Source organism: Vitis riparia, chromosome 14 (genome assembly GCF_004353265.1).
Source record: "Vitis riparia cultivar Riparia Gloire de Montpellier isolate 1030 chromosome 14, EGFV_Vit.rip_1.0, whole genome shotgun sequence".
NCBI classification, from domain to species: Eukaryota; Viridiplantae; Streptophyta; class Magnoliopsida; order Vitales; family Vitaceae; genus Vitis; species Vitis riparia.
The window spans coordinates 14,940,584-14,955,301 of NC_048444.1; the positions used below are offsets into that span (position 1 = coordinate 14,940,584).

At 37.3% G+C, this 14,718-nt stretch overlaps 1 protein-coding gene across 7 annotated transcripts in view; it reads right to left on the reverse strand.

Moving 5' to 3' along the window:
- Nucleotides 1–14,701, reverse strand: part of LOC117930049 (kinesin light chain 3-like) — a 123,674-nt gene extending 108,973 nt beyond the window's left edge. For 6 of the 7 annotated variants that reach the window (XR_004653835.1, XR_004653836.1, XM_034850495.1 and 3 more), the window contains exons 1-4: nucleotides 14,502–14,701; nucleotides 13,715–13,825; nucleotides 5,501–5,691; nucleotides 5,289–5,393 (exon numbers count right to left, since the gene is read on the reverse strand). Coding sequence is in view for 5 of the 7 variants with exons in the window: in XM_034850495.1 (XP_034706386.1) it covers nucleotides 5,289–5,393; nucleotides 5,501–5,691; nucleotides 13,715–13,825; nucleotides 14,502–14,616 (522 nt within the window). In the remaining 2 variants the exon portion in view is untranslated. The remainder of the gene's footprint in view (nucleotides 1–5,288; nucleotides 5,394–5,500; nucleotides 5,692–13,714; nucleotides 13,826–14,501) is intronic. The other variant, XM_034850494.1, reaches the window with a different exon arrangement.
- Nucleotides 14,702–14,718: the final 17 nt, after the last annotated feature.

Genomic DNA, 14,718 nt, shown 5'->3' on the forward strand with positions numbered 1-14,718 from the left:
TGTCCTAGAAACCAAAAAATAAAGATTGTTGATGAAACTTTAGTCGGTATAGTTGATCAAGGAAAGATTTTCATTTCACCATCCTTAACCTTAAAAAATGTCCTACATGTTCCCAAGTTATCTGCAAATTTGTTATCAATTCCTTAAATTACCAAAGACCTTAATTGCTCAATGATATTTACATCTCCTTAATGTGTTTTTTAAGACCGTTTTACGGGGAGGATGAGTTAAAGAATAGGGTTTCACGGGAATAATTTTCTTTCATTGAGATTATTCTTTTATAGAGTTTACAGCATATACAAATCCTTCAAATTAGGAAACTAAATCATTGATTAAAAGGAAAGAATAACTCCTAACAAGGACTTTCCTAAAAATACAAAGATTGACAACTAATAAATAACTCCTAATAATTACTTTCCTAAAAATACAAATATTAACAACTAATAAATAATTTACAGTTTTACAAAGTTATTTCTTTCCATATCAGTTTCGGTTTTCCAACAGGATGATTCGGTATGCTAGTGAGAAAAAAGGGTTGTACTTTCTTGAAGCTAAAAGTGACAAGTATGATTCTATCCCCCTATCCTACCTGTCAGAAGAACACATTACCTATAAGACTCAAGTTTGGTTATCCCATTTCCGTCTTGGTCTTCCATCTTTTTTCTTTGTTAAAAAGGATGTTCCCAACTATATTTGGAAAACTAGATATTCAAAGTTTTCATTGTGATGTGTATGAATTCGTTGAACACCACTGTGTGTCATTCCCCTCAAGAAATAATAAATGTTCTATTCCATTTAGCCTAATCCACACTAATGTTTATGAGTTTGCTCGAATTCAAAGTATTTATGGGGCAAAATGGTTTGTATCTTTTAGTGATGATTGCACAAGGGTTACATGGGTATTTCTTATGAAACACAAATTTGATGTTAGCACTATTTTCCCTGTTTTTCATAAAATGGTAAAAACCTAATTTGATGCTAAAATCCAAACAGTGAGATCCGCTGATGCAAGAGAGTACTTCAACCAATGTCTACCATCATATTTAAAAAAAAAAAAAAAAAGAATTGTTCATCAATCCTCTTGTACGGATACACCACAACAAAATGGAGTAGTTGAACAAAAAAATAAACATTTGCTAAAGGTAACTAGAGCCTTGATTTTTTAAATGAATGTTCCAAAGGCATATTGAGGGGAGGTTTTTTTAACTACTACTCATCTTATCAATAGATTGTCTTCCAAGGTGTTTGATTTTAAAGAAACTGTAAATCTTCTCACTCAATTCTACTCACACTTTGATAGTTTTAGTAGAATAGCCCTAAAAATATTCAGGTGTGGTGGTGTTTGTTCACATTCAGACACATCATAGAACTAAATTGGATCCCCAAGCTCTTAAATGTACATTCATTGGTTATTCTCCGACAAAAAGGGGATATAAGTGTTATCATCCTAATTCCCAAAGGTTTTTTGTAACTATGGATATCACCTTTAACGAACAACTACCTTTCTTCTCCCAATCTTATCTTCAAGGGGAGCCCTTTGTAGAAGATCAGGAATTTTTTCCTGATCTAACCCTTCCACATTCTACAACCAATTCTTCACTTGAATCTTTACCTCACGATACTCTAGAATCTGTTCCTCTTGAATCCATAGAAAAGCTTGAGTCTATCATTTAAAGGAAAGAGGGGGAGAATCATTCAATGCCACTCAAAGTCTATTCAAGGAGGATGCAGCCAGCTCTAAAATCTCTACATGCTCCAACCATTCACCTTGATAAAGATACTGAAAATCAAACTACCTCTACCCCTAATGACATTAGTGACCTTGATTTGCCTATTGCCCTTAGAAAAGAAAAAAGACAATGCACCCAATATCCACTAAGCAACTTTGTTTCTTTTGACAACTAGTCATCCTCATATCAAGCATTTGTTTCCAAACTTAGCTCTATAAAAATACCTAAAACTATTCGAGAGGCACTTAGGAATGAGAATTGGAAGAAAGCTACGTTGGAAGAAATGAGTGCATTGAAGAAAAATAATACTTGGGAACTTGTTAATCTTCCCAAGGGCAAGAGAAAGGTGGGGTGTAAATGGGTGTTCACTACCAAGCATAGAGCAAATGGGACATTAGAAAGATATAAGGTGAAATTGGTGGCTAAGGGTTATACACAGACTCATGAGATAGATTACAAGGAAACTTTTGCTCTAGTGGCAAAGATGAATATTGTTCGTATTTGGTTATCTCTAGCTACTAATTTTGATTGGCCTTTGCAGCAATTCGATGTAAAGAATGCCTTCTTGCATGGAGATTTGGAGGAAGAGCTCTATATGGATCTACCACCAGGATTTATAAAAGACTCTATGAGAAAGAAAGTTTGTAGACTGAACAAAGCTCTTTACGGTCTCAAACAATCACTTAGAGCTTGGTTTGGGAGATTTGATAAAGCAATGAAAAATATGGGTTATAGTCAAAGCCAAGGGATCACACTCTCTTCATTAGACATTCAAAGAAGGGAAGGATAACAACTCTCATGGTATATGTTTATGACATCGTGGTAACAAGAGATGATTTGGAGGAAATGGAGAAACTAAAGAAGAAACTTGCAAATGCGTTTGAAATTAAGGATCTTGGAAGGTTGAAATATTTCCTAGGAATCGAGGTTGCACATTCAAAGGAAGGAATAGTTATTCACAACAAAAGTATACACTTGACCTTCTCAAAGAAATAGGAATGTTGGGATGAAGACCAGCAGACACCCAATTTAGCCAAATCACAAACTTGATGAAGATAAAGAATATGTGTCAATAGATCGAGAGAAATATCAATGATTAGTGGGGAAATTGATCTACTCATCGCATACTAAACCAGACATAACTTATGCGGTGAGTGTAGTGAGTCAATTCATGCATAATCTCAAGGAGATATGTATAGAAGCAGTATTCAAAATTCTTCGTTATTTAAAATCAACACCAGGCAAAGGCATTCAATTTCGAAAGGTAGAAGGAATCAAACTTGAAGCACATACAAATGCCAATTAGGCTAGATCAGTTACATATTGAAGATTAACCTCTAGTTATTACACTTTCTTAAGAGGTAAATTGGTAACTTTAAGGAGTAAGAAGCAATCAGTGGTAGCAAGATCAAGTGCAGAAGTAGAATTTCAATCCATGGCACATGGAATATGTGAACTTCTTTGGATAAAAATCATACTTACCAACTTAGGTGGGAGGGGCCAATGAGACTTTAGTGTGATAACAAGTCAGCCATTAGCATAATTCACAATCCAGTTCAGCATGACCGTACTAAACACATAGAGGTAGATAAACATTTCATCAAAGAAAAATTGGATAGTAAGCTAGTTTGCATCCCTTATATTTCCACAAAAAAAAAAAACCAATTAGATGATATATTGACTAAGGGACTTACAAAACATTTATTTTGTAACATCACAAGCAAGCTGGGGATGAAGAACAGTTATTCACCAACTTGTGGGGGAGTATTGGAAAATATGGACAGCCTATATGAAGACTTTCCAGTTAGGAAATATTTTTGAATTTAGTTTTTCCTTATTAATTTAGTTGACTAATTCTTTTTTGCAAATAGAGATATCCTAGGCTAGAAATAAGCTCCTTCCTTTTTTTCATTTTTGACCTCTTACAATTTGTATATATTTGGTGTAATTCTATTGAAATAATACAAGAGAGAAATTCTCAAAAATCCCAAAGTCAACACAATTAATTTTAGCCTATAAACTAAAACTATTTCTAAACATCAACTAAACCTAACCAAAAGAGAATAAATAAATAAATAAATAAAATAAAACTTGAGAGAGAAATGAAGGCAATCATTATTTTAAAATATCACTTAAAGCTGCAGTTCTTGATTAGTCATTCACTAATTAGTAGAGGTGGTTACAACCTGTTTTGTAGACTAAAGATCCATGTAACAATTAATTTTAGCCCATAAAACTAAACTATTTCTAAACATCAACTAAACTTAATCAAAAAAGAATCAGAAAAACCTTTATTAATTTACTGCTACAGTTGCATAAACCGTATCATGGTATAGAAATCTGAACATTAATGTGCTGCTACATTGATATTACTAAAAACTTTCAATATTGCCTATCCAATCGAATACTAAGTAAATTAAGTAAACCCCATTCCTACTTAAAGATATCCCAAACAATGATGTCAAAGGAAAAGGCGATATTAAGGCGATAAGACTCCTTTTAACCTAAGGTGAAAGGCGAAAAATAAGGCGATATTCTGACTATAGTAAGGTGATAATATATTTAACTACTCGATACTTAACCAATATAAGCATCATCTTCAACAATCAACACTATTAATTTTTCATTCCTCATGGTGTCTTATAAAATTAACAAAATAGTAATAATTATTCAACGTGTTAAATAACATACTGTCATCATAAGAAACAACATATTGTTTAAAGAAATTCATCTAATCTAGTCCAAATGCATATTCTAATTTTCCAAACATCTAAAAATTGAAATAAAAAACAAAATAAGAGAATGAACATCCTAAAGAAGCTTTGGGCATGATCATCATTGAAATTAAAATTATCATAACTTCTATTGAGGCTAGATTGATAGCCCTCTATCTCATTATCACTATGATTGATAATATAATATTTCATCGTATACTTTGTTTAATCCAATGTTAGATTGAATTAAATTACAATCTAAGTATGTTTAATCTTAACCCATGGTCAAAGGCGGTCTCTATGCATTGCACCTTGTCCCAAGGCAACAACCTAGGCTTTGCCTCTTTTAAGCCTCCTTGCTTGAGTCTTTAAGAGGCAACTATTATCTACCCTACTTGGCCTAGTGGCCTAGGCGACCTAGGCGATGATCGCCTTTGATAACACTAATCCCAAAGAAACTGATTTTTTTCCTCTCATGTTAACATGCTCATAAGCTTTCATGCCCCCAAAAAAAAAAATTAAAAATAAATAAATAAATAAACAAAAAACAAAAGCAAGGGAAAGAAACTACTACTACTCAAAAAATGACAGATATAACTACGCTTCTATAATTTTTTACAGTACATAAACTAAAATTTTATGCATCAGGTCTCAACAGTGTTTATTTTAACTTCACACGTGCCAAATGAATTGCAAAGTATAATATTATTATATGCCCACTAAGAAGCTTATATCTCAAGGTGCAGGATAAAAGTCCAGTGCAAATCTGTTGGATTGGGAATCAGGAACAAGATAACCAATGTTAACAACCAGCACTGTATCATTGAAAGCTTCTAATACCCACCAGATTATTGCATGAAGATGCAACATGTGGATCCTTCACCCCAAAACCTTCTTTAGCTTCTTGTAAAGCAGAGAGGAAGAAGTTTTCAGCTTCCTCTAGTTTCCCCTGCAGAGACAGGATCAGAAATAAAGCTGCAAGTGGAAAGAAATCTACATAAAGAAGAAAACAGGAGGAAATAAAAATAGTAATATGAGGTAAAAAAAAAATCATGCCTGCAGGAATAACTCCCTTCCTTGATCCGTAAAAATTCTCCACTTAGATGTATGCATATTTGATATCACAGACCCATCCTCAATTCTGCGTAAGCCAGTTGCATTAGCCCCTCCAATGTCATTTTCAGAACTCGATTCAATTGAAACATCTTCTGCTAACACAGGTTGGCCATTTAGCCCAAGAACTAATGCTGCAACCAGACAGGATAAATAAAATATTAGCAATTTAAAGTTCTTGACACAAGCATCATTATTATTCTACAGTAATGCAGGAAGGTATGCAGATCCCTTGCTCATTGCTAATATACAGAAAACGATTAACTAGAATGTGCTCTTTTTAACACTAGTGGTAAGGCATATGCACATGCCCCACATGGAAACCTCTTCACAAATCAACTCCAAAAAGTCTTAAATCTCAACTATTTGAAATTAGAAACACAAACTGAACTTATATCTGTCATCTCCTTCAAGTAGTATGGGAATTCCTGAGTAAGCATCAATGTTAAGGATATATTACAATTGAACCATTTTTTTTTTTTTTTGATAAATAAAGAGATTGTATTAAAAAGCCACCAAAGCAGTGGCTAGAATTACAAGAAAGAAAAAAACGCCCCTCACACCCCAGCTGAACGCCAAGGCCCTAGGATCAACCCAAAAAACACCCTTAACGAGAGACCACCCAATCAACAAAATCAACTAAGGTCGAGGGACCATCTTTTATAGACATCTTTGTCTCCGACCAAAGAAGATAAACAAAAGAAGACTTAAGCCTTTGAATTGACAGCTCTATTTCCTCAAAAGCCACTTTGTTCCTTGTCTTCCAAACCGTCCAAAATAGGCACAAAGGACTTGCTTTCCAAACAACCTTCCTCTTCTTACCCACAAAGGTCCCATTCCACCCCAAAAGCATCTCCTTCACCGTGGCTGGCAGCACCCACTGCACCCCGAACAAAGCAACAAGCAACACCCAAAGAGTCCTTGCCTTTTCACAATGGAGTAGAATGTGATCAATTGATTCTTCGTTCCTTTGGCAAAGGTAACATCTGTTCACTAGAGCCCATCCTCTCCTTTGAAGCTGATCCAAAGTGAGGGCCTTCCCCCACGTTACTTCCCACCCAAAAAAACTCACTCTAGGGCTGCACCGAGACTTTCCAAATAGCGGACGCAGGGAAGGAGGCTGGATGGCCTGATACTAATGATTTGTAAAGAGACTTAACTGAAAACTTCCCACATTTATAGGAGCGGAATTATCAATCAGAGCACTAACGCTTCCTTTATAGTTTTGTTACCCAAAAAAAGCATGTCAAGGAGAATCTCAGACTTTAGACCCATTAGCTTGATCACTAGTCTTTACAAGATAATAGCCAAAGTGTTAGCAGGGCGACTAAGAGGAGTACTTCACGAGACTATCCATTCCACTCAAGGAGCCTTCGTGCAAGGGAGACAAATTTTGGATGCAGTTCTCATAGCCAATGAGATAGTGGATGAGAAAAGAAGAACAGGGGAGGAAGGAGTTGTATTTAAAATTGACTTTGAAAAGGCCTATGACCATGTGAGTTGGGATTTTTTGGATCATGTGTTGGAGATGAAAGGGTTTAGTCTTAGATGGAGGAAATGGATGAGAGGTTGCTTATCCTCGGTTTCTTATGCAGTCCTAGTGAACGGTAATGCGAAAGGGTGGGTTAAGGCATCTAGAGGTTTAAGACAAGGCGACCCTTTATCACCTTTTTTGTTCACTATAGTGGCAGATGTATTGAGTAGGATGTTATTGAAAGCTGAGGAGAGAAACGTCTTGGAAGGATTCAGGGTGGGTAGGAACAGAACAAGGGTATCCCATTTACAATTTGCAGATGATACCATTTTCTTCTCCAGTACTCGAGAAGAGGATATGATGACGCTTAAGAATGTTCTGCTAGTGTTTGGATATATATCTGGTTTGAAAGTTAATCTTGATAAAAGCAACATCTATGGCATTAATATTGAACAGAATCACCTTTCTAGGCTGGCCGAGATGCTTGACTGCAAGGCTTCTGGGTGGCCTATACTTTACCTAGGTCTTCCTCTGGGAGGGAATCCTAAGGCGAGTGGCTTTTGGGATCCTGTGATTGAGAGGATATCAAGGAGATTAGATGGATGGCAGAAGGCGTATTTATCTTTTGGAGGTAGGATAACTCTCATTCAATCTTGTCTAACCCATATGCCTTGTTACTTTCTCTCCCTTTTTAAGATTCCCGCTTCTGTGGCAGCAAAAATTGAGAGAATGCAAAGAGAATTTCTTTGGTCAGGCGTAGGGGAAGGCAAAAGAGACCATTTGGTTAATTGGGACGTTGTGTGCAAACCGAAGTCGAGAGGGGGTTTGGGTTTCGGAAAGATTTCTATGAGGAATGTCGCTCTTTTAGGGAAGTGGTTGTGGAGATATCCTAGGGAGGGTTCTGCTCTGTGGCATCAGGTTATCTTAAGCATTTATGGTTCTCACTCCAATGGCTGGGATGTCAACAATATTGTTAGGTGGTCTCATCGTTGTCCTTGGAAGGCCATTGCACTAGTCTTCCAAGAGTTTTCCAAATTTACTCGGTTTGTGGTAGGGGACGGGGATAGAATTCGGTTCTGGGATGACTTGTGGTGGGGGGATCAACCTTTGGGAATACAATATCCAAGATTACTTAGCGTAGTCACGGATAAAAATGTTCCTATTTCATCAATTCTCGGATATTCCCGTCCTTTCTCTTGGAATTTCAATTTTCGCCGAAATCTTACTGATCCTGAGATAGAAGATTTAGAAAGCCTTATGCGGTCTCTTGATCGTCTACACATATCTCCTTCGGTTCCAGATAAGAGATCATGGTCCTTATCTCCTTCAGGTCTTTTCACAGTCAAATCTTTCTTTCTGGCCTTATCCCAATATTCTGAGTCGCCTCCAGTGTTCCCTACTAAGTTTGTCTGGAATTCTCAAGTCCCTTTCAAAGTCAAGTCCTTTGTCTGGTTGGTGGCGCACAAGAAGGTTAATACTAATGACTTGCTACAATTGAGGAGACCCCACAAAGCACTTAGTCCCGACATATGTAAGTTGTGCATGAAGCATGGAGAAACAGTAGATCACCTTTTCCTCCATTGCTCTTTGACCAAGGGGTTGTGGCACAGATTATTTCAGTTAGCAAAGATGGATTGGGTCTCCCCAAGGAGCATATCTGACATGTTTTTTACTAATTTTAATGGTTTCGGATCTTCTAAGAGAGGGGTTGTTTTATGGCAAGACGCGTGCATCGCGTTAATGTGGGTGGTGTGGCGGGAAAGGAATGCAAGGATTTTTGAGGATAAAGCAAGGAATTCAGGGTATCTTTGGGATTCTATTCGTTTTTTGGCTTCTCTATGGGCTTTTTGTTCTAAGGTTTTTAAGGGGATACCTCTTAACGTGTTACAACTAGATTGGTTAGCGGTGTGTAAATAGGCCGTTAGTCTTTTTTCTCGTTGTATATCTTATATTTGATTACTTGTAGTCTTGTTTTTCTTTGGTGGGAGGATTTCTCATCCTTCTATTTGTATCTTCTTTTTATCAATATATTCCGTTATCGTTTCCTATCAAAAAAAAAAAAAAAAAAAAACTTCCCACATTTAGTCTCTCTCCAAATCACCCTATCATCCACACCTTGCTGAATTCGTTTCCCATTTAAGGCCACAAAAAAACTGCACACCTCTTCCAGGAAATGTGATTATTTAAGATTTAGGTCCCTCCATACTCGAAAAGACAAATTGAACAGTTTCCTCCAACAATATCTTCCTTTAAACAATCCTAAAATGAACTTATATTAAGGGCCAGCTTGCCACAACTGAAGAGCTTCAGCAAGGATTTGGCCCATTTTTCAGTTGTGAAATATCCAGAAGTGGAATATGTTATCTTTAAGACTCTCTTTACTCCTGCCATGCATCCCAAAGTGTGGCTTGATGCCAGAAACAAGATCCTCGTTACTCAGATAATGATTGCAATGAGGCCTCAAGTTCAACTCGCCTTCATCAAAGGTCAGCACAGCCCCAACATGATTTGTCTCTTCTTCTCCATCTCTCACCATGGTGATTGGACTGTGAAAGCAAAATTCAAAATATCAATCAAGTCCGGTACAACTCAGCCAAGTCGTATCCAATTCCGCCTCGGCCCTTTCTGCGCTAAGTTAGATACCCAATACCATCTGAAACATAGACTTGGTCGGCAACCAGATAAACTCGTTTGACTCGGTCGAAATTCTGAGTTGGCACGGTTGAATCATCTGAGTTGGCACGGTTGAATCATCTGAGTTGACATGGTTGAATCATCCGAGTTGACTCAATTGAATCATCAAAGTTAGCATAATATTCCCAAGTTAAACCTACCAATCATTTTTTTTTTTCCTTCCAAATCACAACAAAAAACCAAACAACAACCAAAACTAAGAAATTTTTGAAAAATCAAAGATTCTCTTCAAAAGGAAAAGTTTTTCAACAATTGTGACTCTACCCATGAAGAAAAAGAAGAAAGTAGGCATCAATCCATCCCTTGACCAAGTCTTGGAGGTGTATAAGAAAAGGAAGTCAAGGGCATTTTGCTATGGTGATTTGAAAGGGGAAAGAAAGAGTTTTGGTTTTAACTAGAGAAAAATTCAATAACTCAAACAATTCAACCAAGTCAACTCAGAATTTCAACAGAGTCAATTGAGTTTAACTAATTCTTGGTCGAGTTTGTGTTTAAGATTGTATCAAATATCCGACTCTACTCGGAAAAGTCCGAAGCGAATACGACTTAGTCAAGTGTATCGAACTCGGTCGATACTTTGAACCTTGCCTTGGCAACACCTCATTTATTTCTTAGAACTTAAATTTTTGTTGCAACTCCACTGATTTGGAGATTAAGGACCTTGAAAGACTCATGTCCTCTCTTTCTCACACACAGTTATCTCCATCCGTCTCAAATACAAGAGCCTGGGCACTATCCTCTTCAAACTTATTCTCGATAAAATCTTTCTTCTTCGCTTCATTCAATACATCAAATCCAATTCCTTTTCAACTACCCAAATTTTTATAGAAATCAAAAGTCTCATCTATGGTCAAAGCATTTGTTTGGTTAGTGGCACATAAAAAGATAAATACCAATGACATGGTACAGTTGAGAAGACCTTTCAAAGCACTCAATCCTAATTTTTATTTTTTTTTTCTTTTTTGATAGGTAAAAAAAGATGTATATTAGAAGGGAAAAAAAAATACACAGGGAGTATATAAAGAGCGCCAACAACGCCATCAAAAAGAAAGAGGGCCTAACAAAAAATGACACCCCTCAACGAGCCCTTATCCAATCCAAAAAAATTTACAATAGAGGAAGAGCCCAAAACTATAAACAATTTGGACCAAGCCCACAAATTACAAAGAAAAGCAAGCTTAATTCCCTTATTAGAAAGCTCTTTATTATCAAACACCCCATCATTCCTTTCTTTCGAAACCGTCCAGAAAAGACACAAAGGAGCAGCCCACCAAGCCTTTTTCTTTTTCCTACCCACAAAAGACCCATGTCAACTTCTGAGTAACTCCCTCACTGAAAAAGGCAACACCCAGGACACACCAAACAAAGAAAACAGTAGTTCCAAACAACATAAATCTTGTCATAGTGGATGAGAATGTGATCAGCCAATTTTTCCTCTTCATGACAAGGAAAACATTTGTTTGTCACTAACCACCCTCTCCCCTTTAGAAGATCCAATGTTAAAACTTTACCCCAAACAACCTCCCAAGCAAAGAAACTCACTTTAGGCTACACCCAAAAATTCCAAATAACTATAATTGGGAAATTAGAACTCCCTGACTCCAAAACCTTGTATAGAGCTTTAATAGAAAATTTTCCACTCTTCTCCACTAGCCACACCAATCTATCCTCCTCATCGTTGCTCACCCTCCACCTTTGCAATCTCAAGAAAAAACTTTCAACCAAATCCACCTCCCAATCATTGAGCCTCCTAGAGAGGCAGGGAGCCCAACAACCCCCATTAGAAGAAGGGCTCCAAACATTCACCACCCAAGCCTCCTTGAAAATGGCTAAAGCAAAAAAGAGAAGGGAAAGAAGACCTTAGCGGTTCATCTCCACCTTCCTCACATTATCCATAGAAAAAGCCACCTTGCTTCCCACAAGGTCCCAACCCTTCCTTATGGCTTTCCAGAGACCAACCTCATACCCATTTCTCACTTGTCGTACCTCCACCTGCCCTCCTCTTCCCCGTATTTTTCATTAACAACCTTTTGTTAGAAAGCTCCCCTATCCACCACAAAACACCAACTCCACTTACACAACAAAGCTCTATTAAGGGACGCCAAGTGCCTCACCCCTAGCCCTCCCTTGCTTTTACCTGAGCCAATAATAGTCCACCAAACCAAATAGGGTTTCCACACCAATGCCCCTCCTTCCCAAAGAAAGTCCTTTTAGATTTGCTCTAGCCTCAACTTGACTATCATCGAGATACAAAAAAGGAACATAAAATAAATAGGCATGTTGGAGGGGGTGCTACGAATTAAAGTGAGTCTCCCTCCCTTGGACAAGTATCGCCTCTTCTACAAAGCCAATCTTCAACGCAACCTCTCCTCCACACCATCCTAAACTGCAACAGACTCAAAAGGTAACAAGAGACCCAAATAAGTAGAGGGAAGGGCACCAACCTTACACTCAAACTCTTGAGCCAACTCATCAACATTCTCCATGCTCCCCACTAGAATTAGGTCACTCTTTTCAAGTTAAACTTTAGCCCATAAATGGCTCAAAACACATAAGCAACCAACACAAGTAGGTCAACTGATCATGAGAAGGCTCACAGAAAACTAAGGTGTCATTAGCAAACAACAGATCCAAGACCTTCACCCCCTCTCCACCTCTACCACTTACCCGCCAACCCAACAAAAAACCACCACTCTTAGCCTTCTTAAGCAGACAATTGAGAGCCACCATGACAATCACAAATAGGTAGGGCGAGAGGGTCCCCTTGTCTCAAACCCCGTGAACTACAAAGAAACGTAAATGAGACCTATTAAAAAGGACCGAAAAGCTCACGGTTGAGATACACCACCTAATCCACTTAGTCCTAATTAGTGCATCTTATGCATAAAGAGTAGAGAGACGATAATTATCTCTTCTACATTGTCCAATAACTTTGGGCTATGGTACAAGCTTATTCAGATAGGTCAAGATGGATTGAGTTCAACTTAGGAATTTAAGTGACATGATAATCATTTCATATATGGGTTTAGGGAGCTCTGTTAGATGCAAGACCTTTGTCTCACTTTACTTTGGATTGTGTGGCAAGAGAGAAATGGTAGGATCTTTAAAGATAAATGGAGGACATCAAAGATGTTGTGGGATCTACTTTACTTTTATTCCTCCTCTTTTATCAACAATTTTAAAGACATTCCTCTCAACATCATTCAGCTCAATTAGCACTCGATGTGTAGACCAAAAGGCAAATCAACAATGAGAGGAGCCTAGCCTAAGTTTGAGTAGATGATAACTTTGTACATTCTTTATGGCCTATCCCATTTTTTCCAAACGTCCTTGCATAGAGGAGTTCACTATTGTTGATCAGTTTTGTTGTGTTTCTAGGGAGAATTCCTCAACCTTCTCATGGACTCTTTATTCATAATTAATAAATCTCTTGTTTCTATTCAAAAAAAAAAAGAAAGAAAGAAAGAAAGAAAGAAGAAAATCACCTACAAATCATTTCTTCATAATTTTCTTTTTCAGATTTTCTTTTTGGAAACTTTCTCAATATTGAGGTTGTTGGTCTTTTGTATATCCAAAAGGTTGATCTTTTCATCCATATTAATGCTTTGATCCTTAAATGCGATAAATCGACACACTCAATAATTGATATAAAAGGGGGCATTTCCAATAGTCCATTGGCTTGTATAATAGCCATATTGTATGTTTCTCTGGGATAAGGACCTCTTTCAAAACTTAGCCCAAAATAATAGGGTTTGCACAAATTAGTTGTAGACCCCACTTGGACCCAGATGGAACTAAAACCCTTAGTTGTTACAGCAAGCCCAATATTTCTAGGCTCGCAAGCGAATAAAAACAACTCTAAGATCACTAGTACGGAAGCGAAATGTTCCAACAATTGTTATCAATTCAGAATTTAACACCATATATGAACCACTAAAGATAGTCACTACGAATTCAGAGTAGGAAAAATATAGAAGAACAGGGTATACCAGCATGTCCAGAGATAAAAATCCATAGCCAAATATCCTTGTGATGTCCCCTCCAAGTATAACCTTCAGAACCATATTGATTCAAGTGTTCCATTTTACCTGAAAGCAACACTGATTTGCGGATGGGAAAAGCAGGTTTTTTTTCAATTAAAGAAAAAAGGCAATAAAGTAAACAAATGAAGAGAATGATAAGAAACCTAGCCAATTAAAAAGCCATATCTCTACTAAATGATACGTATATAAGGTTAACAAACATGTAATGACAGGGAGCCAAGACCATGTATGTTACAAATACATTGTTGATATAAATTAAGAAATTAAATTGGGTTCCAAATTTCAGAGTAATTCCTAACTGGATCAATTGAGTAAGAAAGTTAATAAAGGTGATATCAGCACTTAATAAGAACAATGGAACAACAATACTGGGCAATAAGCTAACTCCTACTATAGATTATGTCTGGTAACAGAGAAAAACATGAAAGCCCAGGCAGCAAAATGAATATCATTCATATTAATAATTCAAGAGTGAATAGCAACATAAGAAACTGGCTATACAGATCAAGAGTAAAAATGTAGTATTCCTTGCCACGTGAACGGAGAAAAGGCGCGACCACCATGATTAAATTAGGGGTGGAGTATAGTCCTACAATTCCATTTAACAAGCCTTTCTGCCATAAATCTATTAGCTTTGATAATTGGAAAGGACATGAGGAATATGCATCAGGGAGATAGATTTACAAGAACCAAAGAGAGAATTAAACGAGAGAGAGAGTGAGAATTAAAGTACTTGAGAGCGAAGCGGAGGACGCATTGGCGATTTTTGCATAGCGAGAAGCAGCGACAGTTTGGGAAGGAAAAGGGATTCTCCTGTGCAAAGCAGCCGCAGCTCGTCTCAGAAACATTTTCTCAGCAGCCAGATAGTGTTAAGGACCTCAGAGGAATATTAGAAGTAGGAAGAAGATGTAAACTTCAAAGCCTGAGTTGAGATGACAAAACTTCGAAGG